Here is a 26,047-nt window from a genome sequence, read left to right on the forward strand (position 1 = left end):
TGATTAAAATTCTCTTCACTTCCCCAGCTTTGATTCTTATCTGCATATGCTGCATAAAATATTTTTATAGAACTGTAAAAAAGTAAAATTTAAATAGCATGAATAAAAAGACTTTAGGATTTCTGGAGTCACACAGAAGTTTTAAGACTGGGCGTTCAGAATGGTGCTTTGTCATGGTAGATGTTCATGAACTAAGCCATTTGTCTTTTCCTTCTTTCAAATGTTTGCCCTTGCATCTCCAGCACCCAATGTTGCTGGTCCACTATAGATTCTCAATGCATACTGAATGAATGAATGGTTGTTGCCATGAATGGTTCTACTCCAGTCTATAAGCTTCTGAAGGGCAAGAAAATACATTATCTCATATTGGAATTGAAAGGTGTGAGGCACTCATTGGGCCTCAGTGATGTCTGCTATGGGTTCCACAGACAGAGATTCTAAATACAGGGTATCATTCTATGATAAAAAGTTGGCTATCTAAATGGAAATAAAAACTCTAAAACAAACAAAATATGCCATTTTTCTTCTCTCTCTTTTTTTTCGGAATGGGGTCTTACTCTGGCATCCAAGCTGGAGTGCAGTGGTGTGATCATGGCTGACTGCAGCCTCAAACTCCTACGCTCAAGAGATCATGCCACCTCAGCCTCCCAAGTAGCTGGGACCACAGGTGTGCACCATTACACCCAGCTAGTTTTTAAATTTCTTGTAGACACAGGTCTCCGTATGTTGCCTACGTTGGTCTCAAACTCCTGATCTCAACCAATCCTCCTGCCTAGGCCTCCCAAAGTGTTGGGATTAAAGGTATGAGCCACCATGCCTGGCCCCAAAGCTTTCCCAAATCCAAGAAAAGATCAAAATTTTGAAATCTGTAAGTTTTAAGGAGAACTGCAGCTATGAAACTTCAAGATAAACACAGTTTCCTTGTAAGATTAAGAAAACAATATAAAGCCAACTGAAATTTTATCAGTCTTTATTAAAACCAAATTAATGCATATTTTATTCTTATTTTTAGAGTTATTTTGTTATAACTTCCTTATGTAGATAAAAAAAAAAATTGCTTAAAAGAATTTCACTTTTGCCACTGCACTCCAGCCTGGGTGACAGAGTGAGACCCTGTCTCAAAAATAAAAATAAATAAGTTTACTTTTAACTTATACATTTTACTAGATCTGTGTTCCAAATATATACACATGTATAAAGAGTCAACCCATATGAAACTCTTTACTCCTTACAGATTCTTGTTTCTTTAAGAAGCAGCTAGAAGTCATTTTCCAATTTCTTAGTGATTCATCCTCCAGCATCTCAGCACACAATTTATCTGGAGGCTCTTTATTCTTTTCATGTGTTATTAAGGTTTCTGGTTTCTCTTTGCTAGCTCTGTTTGCCTTCTTTCAGCCTTTTCTGTTATGGAGACTAATCATAATTCAACGGGTATGTGAATTATGTTATCTGTGAGGCCTCGATCCCTACGCTTCTTGAGAATAGGGGCATCATTAGTGCCTAGGAAATGCCTGACACTAGTTGGTCTGTAACTGATAGTTCTGAAAGTGTAAATGAACTTTACACTTTAATAAATCACTTTGAATCACTTTTAGCGCTACGAAGAGAACTGGGTAAGGGACAAAGGGAGGATTTACAGAAGTTTCTCATTCTTGTTCTAATGCTGACTTACGAGGGAGGTTTCTGTCCAGCAACGCTATTCATCAGGAATTTGGGGTAAATCATTCACCTCCTGGAACCCTGGTGCCAAGGGACTAATACTTAGGCTTATGTTGCAAGGTGTTGTGATGCTGTGAATTGCACTCTCAAACCAGGGACTAGCTTAATTTTTTTCTGGATCGAAACTCTAGTAAGTGGAGGTAAAGAAATAGGTATCAAGGACTGCCAGCCTTGTGTGTCTAGAGCACCAGAAGCCCCCGGTGCCAGCCCCGAGGTGCCCAGAAGCCCCCGGTGCCAGCCCCGAGGTGCCATTCTGAACTCTGGGACTCAGAGCAAAGCAGTTATCCCAGCCCTGCCACTGTGTTCTTATTTCCACAGAGATAATAATAACTTGCCTTACTTGCTTGCTGTTAGGAAATTAATAGGAGGACCAAAAAAGATTGAAGAAAGAAAAGCCGTATGTAAACTATAATGTGTCAGGTAAATATAAGTTAACCATGTTACATTCATAGCAGCATAGCCTGAAAATTGCATAGATCTTAACTTTATAATATGCTCCAATTTCTGTATAATATAGGAAACTGAATACTGGAAGTAGAAATTTAAACACTGAAGTAGAAATCATTATAAACTTTAGGTTAATGTTTTAGGGGAAAACAAAGACTTTTTTTTTTTTTTTTTTTTGAGACAAGGTCTCACTCTGTCTTCCACACTGGAATGCAGTTGTGCAATCTCAACTCACTGCAACCTCTGCCTCCCGGGGTCAAGCCATCCTGAGTAGCTGGGACCACAGGAAACACAGGAACCATCATGCCAGGCTAATTTTTGTATTTTTTTTTTCTTACAGACCAGGTTTCACTAGCCTGCCTTGGCCTCCCAAAGTGCTGGGATGATAGGCATGAGCCACCACACCTGGTCTAAAGATGCTTTAACATTAAAAAGTCCGGTGGTAGTTGGGTTTGGGGCAATACCAATGTTGATGGAGTATTTAAGTAAAATTCATGTTTGAGTCCATATGATTGATGAAAAACACTAAACAGGCTGTTTTAAGAAAATGTGATGCAATCCGTATAGAGATAATTCAACGTGCCTTTCCACTAGTTCCAAAAGCCTTAGTTGAGTAGGGACAGGAGACCTGGGCCAGAGCAGTGGAGGGGCCCCAAGAGAGGGGCTTCCCTGACATCCAGCAGCTGCACTTGCCTCCAGGAGAACTGGCAAAGCTGCCAAACTCCTTAACCCCTGGGTCTGGTTCCAGGGAAAGGAGGTGGTCCTGAGGTCACTGGCACAATCCACACATTTGTGACTGGGAGTCGACTGCTCTGTGAAACTCTCTAAATTGGAACCATCCAAAGGAAAGTGGGAACAAGTCCCTCTTGGTAGCAAGTCAGAATCAAGAGACAGTCAGTGCATATAATAAGCTCTTACATAATCAGGAAATGGTTGCATGTTATCTCCTCCAGGTCAAAATGCAGCAAGTTGAAAATTTTAAATGCATAAAAAGCTCACATTAAACAAAATATGATTAGTGTTATATAATTAATTTTGACCTAGAAGTTAAAGACACCTAGAAGTGCTAATTTTTCAAGAACGTGTTAATTTTAGAATGAATTTGGACTCTACTTTCTTTATGAAAATGATACTACTTGGTATGACTTACCTATCACAAATTTCAAGTTAGTGCTGGTCAGTTCAACCAGGTGTCAACTAGAGTTGAAAAGGACTTCAAAGAAAAAATAGAATGTGGAAATGCTTGTTTGGAGCAACCTATTGATTTTGAGGCAATGCGTCCTACCCATTTTAAACTTCTAAAAGGAATAATTACAAATGTTGGCAGTGACATACAAGTACATTTAATATATTTGCCTCTCTTGAGTTTCCAAAATTACTTTCCAGAAATGAATATAAATTCTTACAATGCTGAATAGTGATTACATTACCAGTTAATTATAAAATGAAATTATTGCCTATATGCATAAATATCTTTTTAAGATTAGACTCATCAGTCCATTCTTTAACATGTACACAAGAATCTGATCTATTCTCCATCTTTATTGACTTAAAGGGAGAAGAAAGAAAGGAAGGAAGGAAGGAGAAAGAGAGAGAGAGAGAAAGAAAGAAAAGAAAGAAAAAGAAAGAAAGAAAGAAGGAAAAAAGAAAGAAAGAAACTTAAATCCAGGAATATCTAACAATCTACAGCTCTTAACAACAAAGCTGCTAAAAACAATGACAATAAAAAATTAAAAGCTATAGTGCCTATTGATTTTCTTAGAATATCTGTAATATAAAAAACATAAGAATTTGGCTAATCACCCATTATTAGATGCATCTGCCCCACATTTTTTTTTTATTCATCTTATATACTGAGAGGAAGAAGATAGGAAAGGTTAAGTAAAATTTAAGTCAAAGTTGGTTTGGATGGAGAACTAATTTTGTTTTTTAATATTGATGATTTTTAATAGTATTGATATGGTTTCATTAATATAGGCTCTCCTTCTCTTTCACATCCTTGTATGATTGCATTAGGTAGCCAAAGTTTTGGGGGCAATATGCTGGCTAGGCTTATGATTTTGCTCTCCTTTATTGCTCCATGGGAGTTCATCCTATAGCCCAGATTTATTTATTGATTTATTTATTTATATTTTTGTTTTGAGACAGTGTTTCACTCTGTCGCCCAGGCTGGAGTGTAGTGGCGTGATTTCTGCTCATTGCAACCTCTGCCCCCCAGGGCCCCCCAGGGTTCAAGTGATTCTCCTGCTTCAGCCTCTGAGTAGCTGGGATTACAGGCGCCTGCCACCACGCCTGGCTTATTTTTGTACTTTCAGTAGAGACGGGGGTTTCACCACATTGGCCAGGCTGGTCTTGAACTCCTGACCTCAAGGGATCCACCCCCATCAACCTCCCAAAGTACTGGGATTACAGGTGTGAGCCACCACACCCGACCCTACAGCCCATATTTAATCAGAGAAAGTGAGAAATGGTCTTTAGTTAAGACTGAACATCCTCCACAGAGCTCAATATTAACCTGGACAGTTGGACAAGCTCAGTTCTTCCAGGGGAGTTTTCCATGCAGCAATTCCAGGATCACTCTGTCATTTTGTGGAGGTCTTCTTCTCTATGTGTGGGTGATATTTCTCTTGAAGAGACACTCTCCCCGATATCCTGGGGAAGGGATCATCGTCAGAAAGAAATTCTCTCTTCTCCCAGGTGACTGACTCTCTGAAGCCAGGCCATTGCAAGGAGGGAGAAAAGGAAGTTGGCATATGGTACTCTCCTTTGTTCATTGCTCTTTTGGTCTACACATCAAGGTATCTAAAAGGTCTGCTCTTGGATTGCAAGAACACTGATGGACATTGTTACTTGGAGGCAAAGAGGGAGGTAGAAAGGAAGTCATCTCTGTCATGCCAGTAAATGAAGATGAACAAGTCATATCTTTCCCTCCAGATTATCCAGAGTCAAATGATTTTCTGCATTTACTTTATTTCTGTTTTCCATAACCCACTGCTTCTCAAAGTGTGCATTGGAATCAGCTGGAGGGCTTGGGAAAATCCAAATTGCTGGGCTCCAGTTCCAGAGTTTCTGATTCAGTGGTTCTGGAGAGGGGGCTCAAGGCTTTGTAGTTCTAACAAGTGCTCAGGTGATGGTGATGCTGCTAGTTTGAGAACCACTGCCTTTACCTACTGTTTCTCAAAATGTGGGCCATGGACTACCAGATCCTAATCACCTGGAGTACTTGCTGAAACACAGGTTTAGGTCCTTACTCAGAATCTCAGGGTGTGGGGGGTCAGGATGACAAACTTCACCAAGTTCCCAAGTGACTCTCATGAACTCTAAGCTTTGAGTCTACTGCCTCATCCTTTAGCAATGCCTCATCTTAGGGCTCCATCCTATTTAGATGAGCAGTGTCATACTAAGGAAGGAGTTCTCAGCTCACCCTTAACTACAGAGGCAAACAAGATGCATCTCAAGTGCCAGCTGTGCTCTGAAACATATTTCCTGACTGGCTAGGATGCAGGCCATGCTGTGGGAAGGAGGCATTGGCAGCCCATCGATGCCACCCTAGGCTGAGAGTCAGAGGGGAAGGTGGTCTTTGGAGATCTGTCTAGAGAACAGCAGTAATTAGTAAAACTCCAAGGGGAAGGAGACTCTTAGAGAATCAAGGTGGGCTGGGTGGTCTAGTCGGCCCATGACCTGTAACGGTCTATAATGATCCACCCTATTGAAAGTTCCTTCTTAGGCAGCCTCAGCTGAGAGCTCTTTTCACACTCCCCCTGGCCAATGCTGTTGAGTAAAAGAACGCCTCCAAGTAGGCCCCAGAGGTCTTTATTCTCATTTATAAGAGCTTCTTGTCTTCATAAAATCAGGTAACAATCACTTTGACATTTGTATCATTTAATAATTCCCAATCAACAATTTGTGTCATTTAATAAATAATTCCCTTTAATAATGATACAGACTCTTCACCTGAGATAAATGAATAAGAAACTTTCTAACTGACTTCATGTCAGTTTTAAAACAAAAAAGGAGAAGGTAGAGTTGAGGTGCTCATCTTGTGCATGCACAGCCTCTCCAACACCAGCACTAGAACCCACTGAGAGGTAGGCTCAGGCCAAGGTCACTGCAGCAATCCCTGCTCCACCCTCTCAATCTCACTACCTTTAGCTTCAGAGCCATGAAAGGAAACTGAGAGCCAAAAGTGTGTTTAACAAAGGTTCAGCGAATACAAATGGGAAACTTGTCATAGGCCAGTCTCAGGTAGGATAAATGCTTTAACAGAGACTTCCAGAATCTAAAAGATTAACTTCGATGATAGAAATGATACAAGATGGTAACGTTCTTCTATTTGTGGGCAAATCTGGGTTTCCTGAATCTTCACTAAGCACCTATTTTGAAGCTCAATGCTTTTTCTTGCAGCCAATATGCTAGACTCCAGCAAATCTGTTCAACCGCTCTAACATGTTCTAAAATTATAAACCGGAACCTACACTCACTTAAAAACCTCACACTCTGGGCTTCGCACACCCTCTGCTCATCCTGTGTCAGGAACAAGGCAACTTCTTCAAAATCTCCTCTGCTGCTTTACCTGAGCTGGTGGAGGCAGGGGACTTGCTGCGCCTGGACGGTCCTGGGCTCTTGGTGGTGCTCCTGCGGGATGATGAAGCTATTTTGGTGTAAGAAGTGGACTTCACCACTCGACATTCTAGGGAAAGAACAACAACCACATGTCATTATGGGTTAATGGCACACACACCAACTCAAAATGCACAATAAACCTGGAAGTAGAAATATACGACCATCCTCAGTCACATCTACTTCCCACCAGACAGATTCTTGTCTATGACAATGGAACCAAGAAAACAAAGAGGAAGAACAGGATGGGCTTCTTAGACAGGGAAGTAAATAATACTTCAATCCCCCTAGGTTACATTCCTTACAATAATATTTTGGCTAGATTGGGAGTGATATAGGCTAATAAAGAGGTGTTTTGTTGGGTTTCTGTCTACTCACTCCTTGAGTTATCTGTATGTGTGGGTCTCTTAGGATAAACTGTTGTTGCTTCCAAGGAAAATGTTAGAAGAAAGGTCAACCTCATAAACCAAGAAATGTGGTGGTGGAAGATCCCACCCACCACAACAGGACCAAGTTTATTACTGTGGGTCCTCACGGAGATAGTTGTGTGTCTTTATGATATGTGGGAGATGTCAGCATTTGCTTGGAAGGGGTAAAACTGGTGAAGAGGTGGTATTTCCCTGCAACAAGGGCATCCTGCCAGCCTGTGCCAACACACGAAGCTGCCACAGAGCTTATATTGTGTCTGTGAAATGGTTTGTGGCTTGAGGATAAGAAACAACTTCACTTCTATTAGATTTAAATTCTCAGTGTTCACGTCCATTATATTCAATGCTGAACATCTTAAATGGCAGAGAGCTTTCTATTTCTCTCTTAATGAGCTCCCTTGACCAATTATGATGCTGTGCAAAGCCACATATCTTGTTCTCAAGAAACTGCTTCTAATAATTAACAAAAATTATATGCTTGTAAGGATAATCAATGTTCATTGTAGATAGAAAAATATAAAGCATATTTTAAAACACCCCCAATAACCCATGATCAAATGATACTTTATTTTTGGAGGGGGAGTATACAAACTTCTAGAATTTTTTCTATGCATTTATATATTTCAGCATTAGGATTTGTTGATACATGTTGATCTGTCACCGGCCCTTTTCACAATACAGTATCTTGTGAGCATTTTCACTCTGTTATTTAATGGCTGTTGAGCATCCGCCTGCATGGAATACCATAATTTACTTAACTGAATTCCTACTACTGAATATGTAACTTGCTTTCAGTATTTCACTGTTATAAATAATTATTCAGCGACACCTTTGTAAGTGAGTATGCAGTTATCCTATCATTCCCTTATAATAGATTTAGTCCCTGGCACTTGACACTTAGTTTCCAGTAGCCAGAAACCAAGGGTACACTGGGGGTGCTCAGAAATATTTACTGACCCTTTTCTTTTTAAAAAATTATAAATTCAAAATTAAAAAGATAGCAATAGCTATTTGTTCTTTCCCCTTCAGTATCACTACCTTTGTGATATTGTTCTTTCCCCTTCAATATCACTGCCATTTTTAAGTGTATGGATCTTACCATAGCTTTTCTAAGCCTTATATAAAGACATATATACATAGCCAGGTTTTTGTTTGCTTTTTATAAAAATGGCAAAATAGTGACATATTTTATATATTTTTCATATTTACATATTATAATCATCTTTCTTGGTCAATCCATAGCAATCAAAACCGTTTTTCTAAACCCTGCATCATATTTTGTAATATGTTTATATCACAATTTATTCAATCATTCCCCTATTGATGGAAAGTCAGGTCACTCCTTAGGGATTTCTTCTTTGTATTTTCCAACTTAAATAAAAAATTTTAGAGGCAAGCCTGGCCAACATGGTGAAACTCCGCCTCTACTAAAAATACAAAAATTAGCCAGGTGTGGTAGTGGGCGCGAGTAATCCCAGCTACTCAGGAGGCCGAGGCAGGAGAATCACTTGAACCTGGGAGGTGGAGGCTGCAGTGAGCCAAGATCTCAAAAACATAAATAAATAAAAATAAAAAATTTTAAAATTAAAAAATTTGCTGAACAAAGTGGATTTGGTAAGTTGAAAGAGAAGAACTTTTTAAAAGCTCTGAATGATGCCCTCCAGAAAGTCCAACTCAAACAAATTGTACTTTTTTTTCCCTCAAGACAGAGTCTCACTCTTGTTGCTCAGGCTGGAGTGCAGTGGCATGATCGCGGCTCACTGCAACCTCCACCTCCCGAGTTCAAGAGATTCTCCTGCCTCAGCCACCCAAGTAGCTGGGACTATAGGGCACCCTCCACCATGCCCGGCTAATTTTTGTATTTTTAGTAGAGATGGGGTTTCACCATGTTGGCCAGGCTGGTCTCGAACTCCTGACCTCAAATGATCCACTCACCTCAGCCTCCCAAAGTGCTGGGATTACAGGTGTGAACCACCGTGCCTGGCCTCAAATTGTACTTTTACAGACAATGAGTGGTCATTTGCTGGGTCCCTCACTGAGGTTAGGTATTATATTTTCAAAAAATCTTTGCCAATTTCTAAACAAATATTGGATTTCCTTTGTTGAAATCTGAATTGGTTTGATTGCCAGTAAAGTTATACATTTTTCCCACATACATATTAGCCATTTGGATTTCTTCTTTTGCAATTACTTATTTATGTCCTACTTTCTCTTATTGGTTTGTAAGAGTGTATTCTATATGAAAATCTAACACTTAGTCTATCATGTTATAAATATTTATCTTTGTAGGTAGTTGTTGAAATATGTTAGCTTTTCAAATGTGGTGAACCTTTTTAGGATAGTAGTTTTAAATTAAACTACTTTCACTTTTCCATTATATATTTTAAATCGCATTTTACGCTTTAGTAACAACAAACTCATAATCATTCCAGATCTCATTCTGATGCCTGACTTTAACTTCAAAATTTTTCTTCCCTATCCATGCAATTTCTAATTTTCTAAATTCAAAACATGTTTCTCTCTCTTATATATTCTGAATTGCTTTATATAAACATCGTTTTCTACTTTTTTTCTAACATCTCAACCAACAAAGTAGTTTAAATTGTTTAGTAAGAAAAGATGTGAGTGTATATGAAATACAGATGTTGTAAGACAAGAAATAGGAGATAAGTCATGGCAGAGAGTGTCTCCTAGAGAGTCTCATGAATTGAAATGGGGAAAATGAAGAGGGAAGATTAAAAAGAAGAGGAAACAAATTCTGCCTTGTGATATTTCTTCTTCCTCCACTTGTTTTCATAGCCCAAAGCAAAGAGAAATGAATCAGGGCATTACAGAGCCTGCCCAGTCTTCCCCAACAGTTACTTGGGCCACTGTCACTGTTCTGGCCTGCCCAGTGACCCTGCAAGATATTTCTGTTTAAAAAAAAAATAAAAAAAAATCTATGCATACAGAAATATTGACAAAAATTAAAAGATAGGAGTAACCAAGAAACAACATTAATAACTTCAGAAAATACAATAGGAAAACCAGGAACATTCACATGGGACAATGCCTGAGGTGTCCGTGGAGATTTTGATTCACAAAACAGAGCTTTGGAACATGCCAAGAAGATCTCAAATTAGTTCATGGCTCTGACCACGCCACTGACAACACGTCCTGGAGTTTGTCCTAGCTTAGACCTTTGCCTAGCCTTTTGGAAGTACACTAGTAACCAAACTGGAATGCCACAGTGTTGCTGGCCCATTGGTACGCTTCCAGGTACATTTTTATCACGTGGCCACTACATGCTACGCATTGAGAGCTGCGGGCATGCTGGAGAACAATACAAAGTTTTGGAACTCAAAACCTTTACCATCTGGTATGGTGCATGGAGTCTTTTCACCAGTGAGGCCTCTGTTTGCTAATTTTTATTTCATGGACCTCATGTTTGAAAAGTGTTGGTTTATGCAACACATTGCTATTAAGTAACATTCAATTTTCTCATTTTAAATCGAAATCAAGATGATCATGAGGGCAGATGACCAGAACTTTTTGTCCCAGGTTATGAACATTCAGAGGTCACATAAATTTACAACAATAATTTTAAAAGCTCAGTATCTAGTGAGCAAGAATGAATAGTTGAAATGGAAAGCTACCAGATGGTACACATTGTTAATAATACCCATCTGTGATCCACAATGTGCATTAAAAAGTTGGTTTTAGGGTTCATGGCATGCTGTTTGACACAGGTGCCTGAGTTGCTAGCTGCGGCTATAACTACCAACCAGCAGTCCAGGTCACCATGATAGAACCAACCTTACCACACTCAGTTGACATTTTTCCAAGTACCAAAAAGAAACTTGGTATTTCTGTGAAGCAGCTCTCCTTGTTAGAAGAAATGTAGGTATTTCATTAAATGTTTGAAGTGTTAGAAAAACCTGTGGCCTCTTATCATGCTTCCAAAGCTTCCCTTGCTTCTCTTGAACTGAGTTCTCACCATATTATTAATCAGTCAGAATTATTCATTTATTAGTCTATCTCCCCACTCCTATACTCCATTGGGTACTAACTTGTTCCTGGCATATTAAAAATCATGAAGTAGCTGCTAGATAAATATCAGCCCGAATTGCTGCTGATCCTGTTACTACTTGTGTGAACTCTCGGTATTTACTGAACTAACCCAAACTCTCATTTTACACCCGAGAAAACTGAGTCTCCGAGGGATGAAATGACTTGCATCAAAACCCAACTTTCTTGGTTTGGTGGCTTCCTCACCACCCCCAGTATCTGATGCTGTGGCCTAAGCAAGGTGTTCCTTGGTGATAAAAGCCTGGGAAATGTCTATTGGTGTCCATGGTCAGTGGCAGAAAAATGGGTGATGGTGCATCAGGGGAAGAACTGCAAACAACTGCTCTCATATCAACATTAAATAAGAAATTCAAGATACGAAAGCTACCTGTCTATCAAAATGTTTATTATATCAGGAAAAAAAAGAAACAAACCATCTTTCAGAAACGGAATTATAATGAAGTAATAGCTTGGAGGATCATGGAGTCTGAAAGATAATTACAAATATTTCAACTCTTGGACCACTTGCCTTTAGGATAAAGTGATACTTCATGAGTCATATTGAGGATTAGAATAATTCCAAAGGCTTGGGTTGAATAACAAAAAACAGAAACAGCAACAAAAGATTTATAGTAACTGCATTTTCTAAAATGGGTCAACATAAATCCAGTTGAAGAATATTGCAGTGCCAAGTCGTAAATTATAAAAAAAAAAAAAAAAAAACCACAAACACCCCAACCATATTTCCAAATAAAGTTTAGATTTTCCATGTTTTGATTAATTTAAGTGGGAATTGTATTTTATAATGGTGAAAATGCAGGGAGGAACAAATGCTGCATGGCTTTAGAGAGAAGGCCAAAATTTACATCAGCTGATAACCACAATTTTGAAACATTGTCAATAATACGATTTAAATGGCCAGTAATGTAGAAAACCTTTTTTGTTCACACAAAGGACATTTTCATAGCCTCAGGCAAGGAAGAAAGCAGTACCTTCCATTCCCCCTCTCATATGGGGATATTTGCCTTTGGGGCCATTACTTCTTTACTCTGATGTTTCTTGGCACCCTTATATTTCATTGACCAATTCTCTAAGAGGGCTGTATTTCCTTTGGTGGTGGAGAAACAGGATAACCCAGACACTCCGTAAGAAAGATGACACCGAAGGACTGTAGGTAAGCCACCTGGAGGAAGCTAACAGATGGTAATTTATCTTGTTCCTAAAGACTGCAGGCTACCCAAAGGACAGGAAATCAGATCAAACTCATGAACTGGTTCTCTGATGACTGAACCTCCCATAGCATGCAAGCAAGTAAGCAACATTGAATTAAATCTCTGCTCTATTTAGTCCCTACATTCATTTGAGGTGAAAAGTATCATTCCCCACACGATCTATACTAACGTTAGCTTTACAAATGTTTTGGGGATTTATACAAGTTAAATTGTTTCTCACCTTCACCTAGGACATGAACTCAAGAAATGGGCATTCTTTGATGGACAGATTTAGAGAGACAGCCCAGATGGTGATGCATAAGGAGGAGGTGGAACATATTCTTTGGCCACATTCCCGGTGGCAGGAGAACCTCCACTTAGAGAGATCCTCCCCCCACTCAGAAACAGTTGGTAGGTAGGCTGAAGTGTTATAGAAGGTGCTGAAGAATAGAAACGGTTACAGAATTCCACTACAGGCACCAGTGGCTCACCTGAGCTCACACAGTGTCCATGCATTCAAAGGGGCCACTTATTCCTTCTGGAGAATCTTGAACAAGGCATAGGTGAAGTCCCTTGAGTGCCTAGACAGCCTTGGTGACACACTGCATGCTGGCTAGGGAATACTCTTCAAACAAGAAATGCTTTTTCTTTTCTAGTCTCTTTTTTGAAACCAACCAGCATAAGAGCACTCTTAGGCAGAGGCTTCTTAATATGTCTCAACTCTAAATTCAGTTTTCTGAACTGTTCAGGAAATGGACAAGTTCATCTAGAAGAATCCATTATGAGCAGTAGATGCTTTGTGCTTTCTGCCTTACCCTGATGACAAAGGCAAGCTTCCTCTTAATTTGGCAAAGGTACGAAGCCTGTAAATGGAATAATATTCCTCTCTGTTGCTATATGCAAAATAGAGTGAGGAAGCACATTCCGTTCCACAGCCTTTTTATAAAAATGGCACAAAGTCAATGACAAAAAGAACTTGCAATTCTGATTCTCCAATTCTCCAATAAGTTGCCCCGACATGTTCATTTCCCTCCCCTTGGGAGATGCCCCTCTAGAATATCAAAGTTGTCAATGGTTAACGAGTCAACTGTCTCCTTAACTCAGGAATATTCTCTCCTCCTGTCTCCACTCCAACCAATTGGTGGTCCAGCTTCCTTCTGAGCACCCCCAGTGCCTGGGATGCATCACCTCCTGCCTCATGATGTTTTAATCTTCCAGCATCCTCAGTCTCCAGCTTGTCTGCCTGGTTGAGCTGAACAAAGTCATCCTGGTGTAATGGACAACTAAACTTTACTTTCTACAGAAATGTTATGATTTTCATACTTCACAGCAGCATTACAGGAAAATCCACATGTAGGCTTCTTGAAGAAAGGGTGGGCCTGCATCTAGTAAGAACTGAGGCCCATCTTGTTTCTTTTACTCCACCTGTTTTCTGAGTGAATCCTGACACCATAGTAAGACTCCCATCCTACTGCCTGTGGGGTTTGAAATAAGTGCTGCTTCCCCAAACTCCACATGCAGCACATCTGGAATAAAAGCAATCAAGATCCAAACACTCTAAAACACAGCTTTTAAAAAGAGGGCATTACAGAGGGGTGGGGGCGGGGAATGGGGATGGTTAATGGGTACAAAAAATAATTAGAAAAAATTAATAAGATCTAGTATTTGATAACACAACAGGGTGACTATAATGAAGAATAATTTAATTGTATATTTAAAAATAACTAAAAGAGTATAATTGGATTGTTTGTAACACAAAGAATAAATGCTTGAGGTGACAGATACCCCATTTACCCTGATGTGATTATTATGCATTGTATGCCTGCATCAAAATATTTCATGTACTCAATAAATACATACACTTACTATGTAACCATAAAAATTAATTATTATTTATTTTATTTTTTTTGAGATCGAGTCTTGCTCTGTCACCCAGGCCAGAGTGCAGTGGCACGATCTTGGCTCACTGCAACCTCTGCCTCCCAGGTTCAGGTGATTCTCCTGCCTCAGCCTCCTGAGCAGCTGGGATTACAGGCACACACTGTGACACCCGGCTAATTTTTGTATTATTAGTAGAGACGGGGTTGTGCCATGTTGACCAGGCTGGGCTCGAACTCCTGACCTCAGGTGATCTGCCTACCTTGGCCTCCCAAAGTGCTGGGATTATAGGCATAAGCCACCACACCTGGCCAAAAATTAAAAAATACATAAAACACAAAAGTAAAAAAGAAGGCATGGGGCAGACTGAATTGGAGACAAAGGCATCAGCTGGAGTAACTTAGCTGGAGAGTAAAGTCCCAGAAACTGAGATTTTAAAAGGACCTTCTAAAAATATAGGGATGTATGTTTAAACCAGCACTTCCACTGGCCCACCACAACTTCCAGAACACCCAGCTCAGCACTCCAGATGGCGCCCACGTGTTCCTGCACCTGCACGGGGATCTGGAGGCACTGCTGGGAGTTGAAACCTTATGTAACATCTGCAGAAGGCTTTACGGCTCTGGGATGTTCTGTATTAACATCTCAAGAGTCACAGCTCAGATCTACTGTTCTGATAGTATGAATGATTCTCCTTTCCAAACACTTTCCTTTTCCCTAACAGTCACATAAGAGAAAAGTTCATCTTTTCCTACATAACAGTGTAGAGGTCTGCAGGTGTCCTGAGGGATAGGTGGTTTAGCTCCGGGAGATTGCTCGGTAAACCCAAGTTCCTACTATCTTATTTCTGTCAAACCTGAGTGCTCTCATCCACAAGGGCCCCAGTTGGTTTATGTTGCCTTGTCTGAGTTTCAATCCTGGGGGAAAGCAGAAAAAGAGGAAGGTTTGCAGACACTAGGCATGGAAAGCTGATTTGTTCCTTGTTCTACCAGAACTTAATTTCTTCAATTTGATACTGATCTTTCCTTTTTCCCACATGTCATTTGCACCTTTTTGTGCCAGTTGCTAGTGGTGTCCTTGGCCTCACCCACTAGATGCCAGTACCACTAGATGCCAGTAGCTCTTTCCTAGTTATGTGACCAAAAACATCCCCACACATTCCCAAATGGCCCCTGAGGGCCTATTACCCCCGGTAGAGAACCACTGCCAATGTCTTCATTAGGCAATGTTTCCCAGAGGGGCCCTCAATTAACTCTTACATTCTTCCTCCATGGTGTTAATGAAACCATCACCAACCACCTGCTTGAGTCTCTAAACAAGGCATCCATATATTCTTTCTGCAGGTTTGGCAGGCATAAACTGCGTTTTGGGCTTTACACTGCAGTGTAGGTGATGTAACTGACAATGCCGAAGGTCTTCCAATAGTCTGTTAAAATTGGAGCAGTACCCATTGCTTAACCATCCTGAGAACATGGGAACACGGGGCCTTGGTTTCTTAGCTGACAGTCTGGAGGATGAAGAATGTCATGGGGCAGAGGTTAGAGAAAGAGACTTCCACACTCTGTGTGTGAACCTGAGTGTTGCAGAAGGGCCACAAGCATGGCCCTTGATCAGGCTGCCCTCTAGGTAAGGTCCTTTCCCTTCCAGGTACCACTTGACCTCTGCAATTACCCTTTGGAAACAACTCCAAAATGGTGTTCCTCACTATTTTGGATTGAATACAAGTACACATGCAAGAGATTATATTGTTCTTACCTATTGAGATGTGGGGATTTTCAACTTTAGTCATTAAGCCTGGCAGTATTGCCTCAAAAATACAAACATGTACCCCTTTTGCTGGTTGGTAGTCTGGGTCTTATCTTTCTGAATCCTAAATGCAAGTGTAGTTGGTACATTTGTTTTCCTCATAAGAACCCAACCTCATTGGCATTAAAACGTGTCCCAGAATACATTCGTTTTTTCTCTGCCATGGGTTCCCAGCTGGGCTTTGCCCAGGGTCTGCTGTCTTTTCATTGGCCGATGAAGCTTCACCAAATCTTCATCTTTTTGAAAGTAAAGCAGTTATTAAAACTGAGAAGGCCCACACTGACTGGCTCTGAGCTGCTTCTCATAAAAAACCCATGTGTCTTCAGTGAGAGGTTTGAATAAATCAAAGATGCCAAGGGTCTTTTCTCCCACATGTCATATGTTCCACATTGTTCAGCCCAAATACAATGCCCTGTTAGTCTTCACTGACGTCTGATCACCTTGAGAGACTGAATATACAGATAAACAATGGCCAGACCATGTAACAAAACAGAACTCTGACTCATGACCTGCAGCAACCTGCTGAGGAAAAACTCCTGTTCTATGACAGCCTACCAGAAGGTAGCACACTCTAAGTCGGACTTGCAGAAAAATCAATAACAAATTACAATGGTCTAGCTCTAGTAACATTCCAGGAAGCCAAACAATAACCCTTTTAACAACTGACCTTAAATTAGCCAGGATTTACTAAGTCACAGCGTCCCTAATTTTTGTTTCCACTTCCAACTTAGCACCAACTAGAAAGGGTCAAATGTGCACCTCTAACCAATCCCATAGGGTGCCCCACTTCTGGTTAGCCTGCCTACATCTTCCCCACACCGACTGCTTCCATCAGGGTGCAGGGAAAGCCTTCCCGTTTTTTCTTCTCTAAAGCACTCCTACTCCTCTGCCTGCCTGTGAGTCCCTGCCAAAGCGCAGATGATGGTGGCTGACTCCTTGCTATAGCAAGCTCTGAATAAATAGCCTTAGTTTGTTCTCATTTGGTCCATCTTCACGGATGTGCACAGCACACATGGCTCTCCCTTAGCTGACTGCAGCACTCGGCACTATGGCTGGGTACATTTCTCTTTCTGTTACTCATATGTCCGATTCCTTGTGGCCACATTTATTCCTTGTGACACCATGGAGAGTGGCACCCTGTCTCCCTGCCAGTCTGTCCTCTGGCACTTGGATAGACACCATTTCTTGAGCTGACCATAAAACAAAGCAGCTAACTTCAGTTGAGGGGCATGTCATGTGAAATAGGCCTACCTTTATCTTCTAGAGAATCATGACAACAGCTCCCAAGGGAAAGAAGATTGATTGCGGAAACAGCAGGTGAACATCTCCAATCTCACGCTTACGCTGGGCCTACACTCATTGGATGGACTCATGTGCATAATGGTGCACATCTGAATTTTGATTTCTCTTTATCTTTTTTCCAAAGTGTATGCTTTAGTTGCCGTAACAAATTACAACAAACTTCGTGGTTTAAAATGACCAAAATGTATTTGCTCACAGTTCTAGAGGCCAGAAGTCTGAAATCAAGGTGTTGGCAGGTCTGGAGTCTCTCCAAAAGCTCTAGAAGGGAATCTGTTCCTTGTCTCTTACAGTTTCTGGTGACTCCAGGCATTCCTTAGCTTGTGGCCACATTACTCAAATCTCTGCCTCCATCTTCACATGGACTTCTCTGTGTGTCTGTGTTCTTTCTTTGACCTCTTTCTTAGGTGGACATTTCTGATAGGATTTTGCTTCCCACCAGAATAACCCAAGATAATCCCCTCATCTCAAGGCCCTTAACTTAATTACACCTGCAAAGACCTTTTTCCAAATAAGGTCACATTTACACGTTGAAACCTTTCAGTGACTACTATTTAGCCTGCTACGATATGTATGACATCACTTTGATACCAGGCTCTCTTGAGCATTTTTGTCAGGAAATTTATTGCTGCTCCACTGCTTAGAACCCTTCTAGGACTCTTTGTTGCTCTTCGAGAATATCCTTAGAGTAGCCTGTAAGGCCCCTCCCTGCTTCAGCTCTCTCTCCCTTTTCTTTGGGTGCATTATTTTAGTTTCTTAAATGCACTAAGTAACCTCCTGCCTCTGGGCACTGGAATATTTATTTCCCTGCAAAAGGAACAATTCCTCAATACTGCCACCTTGCCTAGTTAACGTTCTGTTCATACTTCCACACTCAACTTAAATTCGTACGTTTTGCAAACACTTACTGAGTCTCTGCTGTTTTAGGTGCCAGGATACTGTAGTGTATCTGTTGACAGGGTACCTGCTTTTGTGGAATTTATATTCCAGTGGAGGAAATGGGCCTCAAACAAACAAAAGCAAGAACAAGAGCTGAGTTTATAAGAACTTTGCCATGAATTAAAAGGGTGATGTGACAGTGAGGGACTGAGGGAGTGGTTTCTCTATGCTGGTGGTCAGAGAAGGTCTCTTGGTGTGGAGGATGTTGAAGCTGAGCTCTGAACACAGGAAGAAGTCAGCCGTGGATAGATCGAAGGAAACAGAGGCAAGCAGGCACCAGATTAAGTCAAGATTGAAACGACCAAGTGAGGGGCCTGGGTGTTACTCTAAGCAAGAGAAGTTAGGAGGGGTTTAAGCAAGGGCAGTTGATGCAGTTTAGATATTTGACCATCCAAACCTCATGTTGAAATCTGATCCCCCATGTGGGAGGCGGGGCCTAATGGGAGGTGACTGGGTCATGGGAATGGATCCCTCCAGAATGTCTTGGTGCCATCCATGAGATAATGAGTGTGTTCTTGCTCTGTTAGTTCCAGCAAGAGTTCTCCCAACAGCAAGTTGTTAAAAAGAGCCTGGCACCTTCCCTTCTCCCTTGCCTCGTCTCTCCATGTGATCTCTGCACATACCAGCTCTCCCCTTCCCCTTCCATCATGAGTGGAAGTAGCTTGAGGACCTCAGCAGATGCAAATGCTGGTTCCATGCTTCTTGTATAGTCTGCAGAACTATGATCCAAGCAAACTTTTTTCTCTATAAATTACCCAGCCTCAAGTATTCCTTTATAGCAACACAAATGGACTAAGGCAGCAGTGATGTGGTCTGATTTGTGAGTCTAAAAGAGAACTCTGGCTGGTGTGTAGAGGAAAGATTGCAAAGTGGTTATTCTGGGTGAGAAAGGATGGTGGCATGGCCTAGGATGGAGGTGATAGAAACGGATAGAAAAGAACGACTTGGATATGATGAGGAGATAGAGTTTGCAAAGCTTAAGGATGGATTGCACAGGGGAAGAGAGACAGGCAATCCCAGCTTATATGCTCCTTGTGTATCTACTGACGAGTGAATCCTGCTGATGGCCTTGCACAGTGCAGTGGCTTCATGTGCCAAAGTGCAGGAGAGACCAAGAGTCTAGAAAGGCCTACAGTCTTCCTCTAGATAAGGGACAGACTTCCCAGCTCTTTAAAACTGCAGATTCCCTGCCCTTCCCTGAACCTACTGAATTAGACTAATTGGAGGTAGAACCTGGGGCACTCAAAAAAATAAAAAACCCTTGTGATCCCAATGGCGTGGATCCACAGACCAGACAGCTCTTGCCATTATCCTGTGGATCCATAAGAAAATTACCAAGGGAAATCCAGAGGTTCGGGGTTTGAAGTAATTGTGCAATGTGCCACTTGGGGAAAAAAAAGGACTAAACTAAAAAGTATGAGGAGATAAATTAGCAAGACAAACTGGTTTTGAAAAAAACAGCAAATATCTGTCCTCCTTCAGATTTTATCCCAATTCAAATTTGCAAAAACAACAAACTATTATCCTGAGACCCAGCTGAAAGCAGACTTTGAAAGTGGAACAAGAGTTCATATATAGTGTCAGCTCATGACCACCTGGTTTTAATTAGCTACAAGATGGGGAGGATCTGAAAACTAGATAAGAAACAAGAAATAGATAAATTACTCAAGAACGGAGAGCTAGAAAATGAAGAAGAATTCGTCCAAGAGAAAAGAAAAAGGAACAAAAGGAACTAACAACAATAAAAACAGCATAACAATGTGAACTGAAATAAAATTTGACTGTCTCCTTGGGTAAGGCTCCTTTAAGCCTGACTTTATCCCAGTCATGCAGAAAAGCAAGGATAAGTGTGCATCTTTGGTTTGGTGGCCCAATACTCAACCTACTCTAGCACATGCCCCAGTGGGTTGGGGTCAAAAGGTCTGGAGGGGGCTCCCTGAGAAAGTAGAAATGGCTGGAGTTTCTGGGGACCACACAGAGATGACAGTCAAGAACTCCAGGTGTGTCATTCACAAAAGGTAAGGGTATTGTTTTGGATAATGACTCGTCATAGTTTAGATTACAATAGGGTCCATTCCTATTCCATTGAAACAAAGCCACAGGCTCTGTGCTGCCCAATACCTTGGGTCACTTTGGCTAGGGACATTCTCTAGCACCTTGCAAGGTGAGCCTGCCTTGTTCAGGTCATCACCAGGTCAGCGAAGGAGGACCAGGCTCTTGGTAGAAGGACGGGCTCCTTCTATATAAAGGAAGCTTCTGGAAAGCTTCCAGGTGTTCTGTGAAGTGGGCACCAAGCTTGACTGGGAACAGAGATTGTCCACCAGGAATGAGGTATCTGTGTTTGGCTAGAAGTCAGCCAAGGCTTTTCCTGAGAAAGGACTTCCAACCTGAATCCACCTTGGGTAAATGAGGTAAGACAAGACTTGGGAAGATTATTCTCCAACCAAAATCATCTCAGAGCCTGCACTGTCATCTCAGAGACAATAAAAATAAAATTCTCCCTTCAGACTATACTAGAACAAAAATAAATAAATAAATACAAATTCAAGTGGGAAACCAAGAACAAAAACTCTAACTGTAAGGCCAGGAACAAAACGTTCAGACTGTTGTGTAAAGAAAGTAATCAGAATGCCATAATAAATGACAGGCTGAATGAAGCTCTGTGCTTATTTTAAAGGGATCAAGTGATACTGAAGAAGAGTGATGTGAACATGCTCCTGAGCAAAGTCTCACTGGGATGGAATTTAATCAAGAGGTTTTACTTTCAAGGAATAAGCACAATCGCAGAGGCCAGGAAACTTAGCCGTTTCAGGGAATTGATGAGTAGCACAAATGTGTGTTTGGCAGAACACACACAAAAATCAGGCATTAAATTAGGCATACCCTAAAACCTTCAAATTCATATTTTTATGTATAACTCAGGTTGCTGATTTGTCATCTAAAAATGAAAATGATCAGGGCCTTACCATGCAAAAGTGATGATAAAATATTGATTGTGCGGTCTTTTTTTTTTTTTTTTTGAGATGGAGTCTTGCTCTGTCGCCCAGACTGGAGTGCAGTGGCCGGATCTCAGCTCACTGCAAGCTCCGTCTCCCGGGTTTATGCCATTCTCCTGCCTCAGCCTCCCGAGTAGCTGGGACTACAGGCGCCCGCCACCTCGCCCGGCTAGTTTTTTGTATTTTTTAGTAGCGACGGGGTTTCACCGTGTTAGCCAGGATGGTCTCGATCTCCTGACCTCGTGATCCGATTGTGCGGTCTTAAGAAATAAAACTTCGGGAGTACTTTGTGATTGCTTTTCAATAATAAATAATTACTACGGTGATGGTGATGGGTGATGCTCTGTACCTAAAATAATAGTACTGCCTAGAGGAGAGAAGTAAAATTGTAGTAGCAGGTATTCTCTTACACAGCAGGGAAAGCTGCTAGATAAAGGCAAAATAGGTTTTGTTTTGTTTTGTTTTATTTTAAGACAGAGTCTCGCTCTGTCGTCCAGGCTGGAGTGCAGTGGTGCAATCTTGGCTCACTGCAACCTCTGCCTCCTGGGTTCAAGCAATACTCCTGCCTCGGCCTCCTGAGTAGCTGGGACTACAGGCACATGCCACCATGCCTGGCTAATTTTTTGTATTTTTAGTAGAGACAGGATTTCACCATGTTAGCCAGAATGATCTCAAATCTCCTGACCTCGTGATCTGCCCGCTTCGGCCTCCCAAAGTGCTGGGATTACAGGAGTGAGACACTGCGCCCAGCAAATAGTTTCTTAAGAAAACTTTCATTTCTTTCCAAGGGGCCACTTAAAAATATGGCAACCAATCATGTTACTGGGCAATGGTTTAGATATTGCTCTAAATATTGGCAGGCTTTAGAATTAACGACTTCTTGGGAGATTGCAGAAATACCTATCCTAAAGAAGCAAAGGATGTTAGAAAAAGCTCACCCTGATGTCGCACAAGCAATGCCACTTTTCTAAAAGCATTCGGAAGAGTGCCACGTGTGAGATCCACTGGAGAAATGCAATTAAGTGCTGCACATGAATTAGTTTCTGGTGACTCAGTTATGCCTATGGGTTTCTAGGCTACTCTTTGAAGAAAGCAGCATGAGAGAACTCAGGAAACAGGGATAAAATAAATTCTTTCCTTTTTATCATAACTCAGTACATGAACCAGACAACGCCCACATGTTAGGATAGCTTTTGTGGAGTCTGTCAGTAGTGTTCCTGACATTTTCACTGCTCCAGAGAAAACAGCAAGTCAGGTTATTTCATTTAAAGATTAAATAGGATAAAACATTTAAAAAACCCGGAGACAAAGTCTCACAGGTTCAGTATGAGTAAAAGGTGAATTTCTAGAAGCTACACTTGCTAGGAGCTTCAGTAGATTCTAAGCTTCCCCATGGCCAGTCCTCTTTCAGTCATTCTCTGCTAAGAAAGCAACTGTGTTTTTAGCTGAATTCCAACTGCCCTATAGTTAGTTGCAATCCAACTGGAAAGAAGAAATAGTTCTGCGTTGCTTATATTTTTGGCAAAATGAGACTCTGTCTCCATACATAAATCCAGCTACCTACAGTTGTCAGTCACATAAGTGATATACTTGCTAACAATGCTACAAGTTAGTAAATTGCTTGGGGAAATTACAGGTGATCCAAGTGCCACAGGTGACCTGTTTGAGTGGGCAGGGAGGTGAGGTTAGAACACCTGAAAATGGCTGAATCAAGTAGAAATGGACATTCTTGGGAAACATCTCAGTGTTAGGCTGGACTTGCATATTTAAGCAGCTCTAGTGGGTCTTTAAGTACAAGGTGGAACCTCTTAAAGCCGTTCACAGTCAGCCAACATATCTGCCATCATGTAAGTGACCTGCTGTCCTGTTCTCTGGATTTCTGGGGCATGATCTGGTTGCTCACAATTCCCAAGGGAGGCTGGACTTGCTTCTCAGCCCTCTCCTGTCACCTGGCTTAGAGGAAGTTGCTTTGAAGGAAGAGACTGGGTGGGAAAGACTGATGAGGAAACGGGAATTTGGGAAATTCTGTTTGAAGAGAACGGCCATTAGTATCATTTTAAAAACAAAACTTCCAGTTTCCTATTCTGTGAAAAACCAAAGGCAAACAATTATCCAGGAACTGATCTTGTGAGCATAATTTAATCACCTATGTCATGTGGCTAGATTATTTTCTTAAGGACAGAGTTATACCAATAAAAATAGAAGCTTTCAAGCCAGACACTGTAGCAAGCACCTATAGTCTCAGCTACTCAGGAGACTGAGGTGGGAGGATCTCTCGAGCCCAGGACTTCAAACTTGGACAGCATAGTAAGATCTTGTCTCAAAAAAAAAAAAAAGAAAAAAAAAAAGAATCCTTCAGAGGAAAGCATGTTCACACATACATACGCAATGAAAATTTACGAATGAAAAAGTTCTCCTGGAGTCCAACAATTTCTAAACAATTTTTTCTTTTTATATTCTTTCACATTCATCCAATGTAAGGTAGACATTTTAAGAGTGAGTTAATTATCAAGGATAATTCTATGTGTCCTAGTCTGAAAACTTCAGATTTCCTTTTCCTCACTTTTGCCAAAAAGTCTAGTATTTATTATCCTGTTTCTCATGTTCCCTTGTTACTTGACTTTCCTTTTAATGAGAAGTATCCTTCCTACCAACTGTCTAATAAAATCCTTGGTTGTATTGTTTAATTTTAAAGCACCCTCTTCATGAACCATTTATCTATTTTCCCTCCTATTCTAAATGACAGACATTAAAGTACGTCTCTGAGTACATGTGATTAATCTTCAATTCCAAAGTGAAGAAAAGAAGAAAAGGTTAGAAACATCTAAAGCCTCTTTTCATTTTTATTAGGAGAAAGCAGACTTTGGGTTGAACACTTGATTTATTTCCCTTAAACCTATTTGAAGATCACCTTTACAACAAGGGGTCAAACATGGCTTGAAATGAATTCCCCATGCAGTACTTATGTAAGTCCCTGGGTTATAGCATTTCAAGGCTAATAAATATTGTAGTCATACGAAGGCAGCCATCTAATGTGACAGCATATAGGCTTTTGGAGGGATTGTGGTCTTTCAATGAAAAGGATCTGGTTAGAAGGGAGACATTATAGTTGACTTGTGGCCAAGACGCCTGAAATCAGATGATACTCTGTTTGCATTTGGCCCTCAGCCATCAAACAAATCAGTCATTACTGCAATCCACAAGGCAGTTATCCTTGGCTAAGCAATTCACAAAATTATTTCAGTAGATAACTCGCTTTTGGTAGCCAGACTTATCATCTTCAAATATTTACCCCATTAATTGCAACGGTATGTAAATTGCAAGGTAAACTTGTATTTCTATGACAAATTTGGCCCTTTTATTTCCAAAACAAAGAGTAAAGTGTCAAGCCCTGTTCAAAGACACTCAATCTCACATGGTAGAATTTTTTTCTTTTCCAAAAATATTAGTGGAGATGTATTTAGATAATTTTTTAAAATATATGCTTTTGTGTTTAGAAAACAGACAGATAATCTTGTTCTCTTCATTCTCCCTGGAATATTCTGTACCTGATAAAAATTACAGAAACCTAAAACATCATTTAGGCTAAGAGAGAAGCTATTGAACACTATGGTCTCCTAGCAACAGCAGGATTCTCCTGAGCTCTGCTGGGCCTCACTGAGAAAATCATGTTCATACACAGAAAATATCAACCCTTCATGCATAATTTCCCTCTTTTTCTTTAAAAATATTCCATCAGAAAAGGTTTGTAATGGATTTAATATTTTTGTAAATATGTTATATACCATTATAAAAGTTCAAAATGTGCAAAAATATTAAAAGAAGGAAGCAATAAATCACCCTAAATTAGGAGTTGGGGGCTCTGCCATGCTGTGTCACACAAGAGTCTTCTGTGTCTCTCCTGGACAACCACTTTTTAAAGCGTAGGACCCAGACTTGTTCCTCTTTCTTTGTGTGGAGTCAGCTAATTATTTCTTGATTGTTTTTTCATTTTTGTTTTAATTCCTTAAATGACTATTTGTTAACTTCTTTATAAAGGTAGAAGGCATTCTGTAATTCTGATTCATTCCATCATCATTTTTCCCCCCTCTTAAGATTTGGTGATATATCTTATTTTTAAAGAAGGAACTTAGCTTTTGGTTCTCTGAGTCACTGCCCAATCCTCATTTCTGACATTTATTTTGAAAAACCTCTCCTATTACCTTGATTACTGCTTTCTCCCAAATATTTGCCTTCCAATTTATTTATGAAGGGAAATGAAGAGAAAATGCACTAACAGACTATCATAGCCATGTAATTAACAGTGACATGTTTACTTGAAATGTATTGTAAAAGAATATTTTGGCCGGGCGCGGTGGCTCAAGCCTGTAATCCCAGCACTTTGGGAGGCCGAGACGGGCGGATCACGAGGTCAGGAGATCGAGACCATCCTGGCTAACACGGTGAAACCCCGTCGCTACTAAAAAAAAAATACAAAAAAATAGCCGGGCGTGGTGGCGGGCGCCTGTAGTCCCAGCTACTCGGGAGGCTGAGGTGGGAGAATGGCGTGAACCCGGGAGGCGGAGCTTGCAGTGAGCTGAGATCCAGCCACTGCACTCCAGCCTGGGCGGCAGAGCGAGACTCTGTCTCAAAAAAAAAAAAAAAAAAAAAAAAAAAA

General features: G+C 40.8%; 1 protein-coding gene across 3 annotated transcripts in view; it reads right to left on the reverse strand.

Annotated features, from left to right (window-relative positions):
• The window catches only part of DCLK1 (doublecortin like kinase 1), a 355,985-nt gene that overhangs the window by 95,328 nt on the left and 234,610 nt on the right, over nucleotides 1-26,047 (reverse strand). For all 3 annotated transcript variants that reach the window (XM_025364300.1, XM_025364299.1, XM_025364301.1), the window contains exon 5: nucleotides 6,740-6,856. In XM_025364300.1, coding sequence (XP_025220085.1) covers nucleotides 6,740-6,856 — 117 coding nt within the window. The remainder of the gene's footprint in view (nucleotides 1-6,739; nucleotides 6,857-26,047) is intronic.

The sequence above is a fragment of the Theropithecus gelada genome, chromosome 17 (assembly GCF_003255815.1).
Source record: "Theropithecus gelada isolate Dixy chromosome 17, Tgel_1.0, whole genome shotgun sequence".
Taxonomy (NCBI): Eukaryota; Metazoa; Chordata; class Mammalia; order Primates; family Cercopithecidae; genus Theropithecus; species Theropithecus gelada.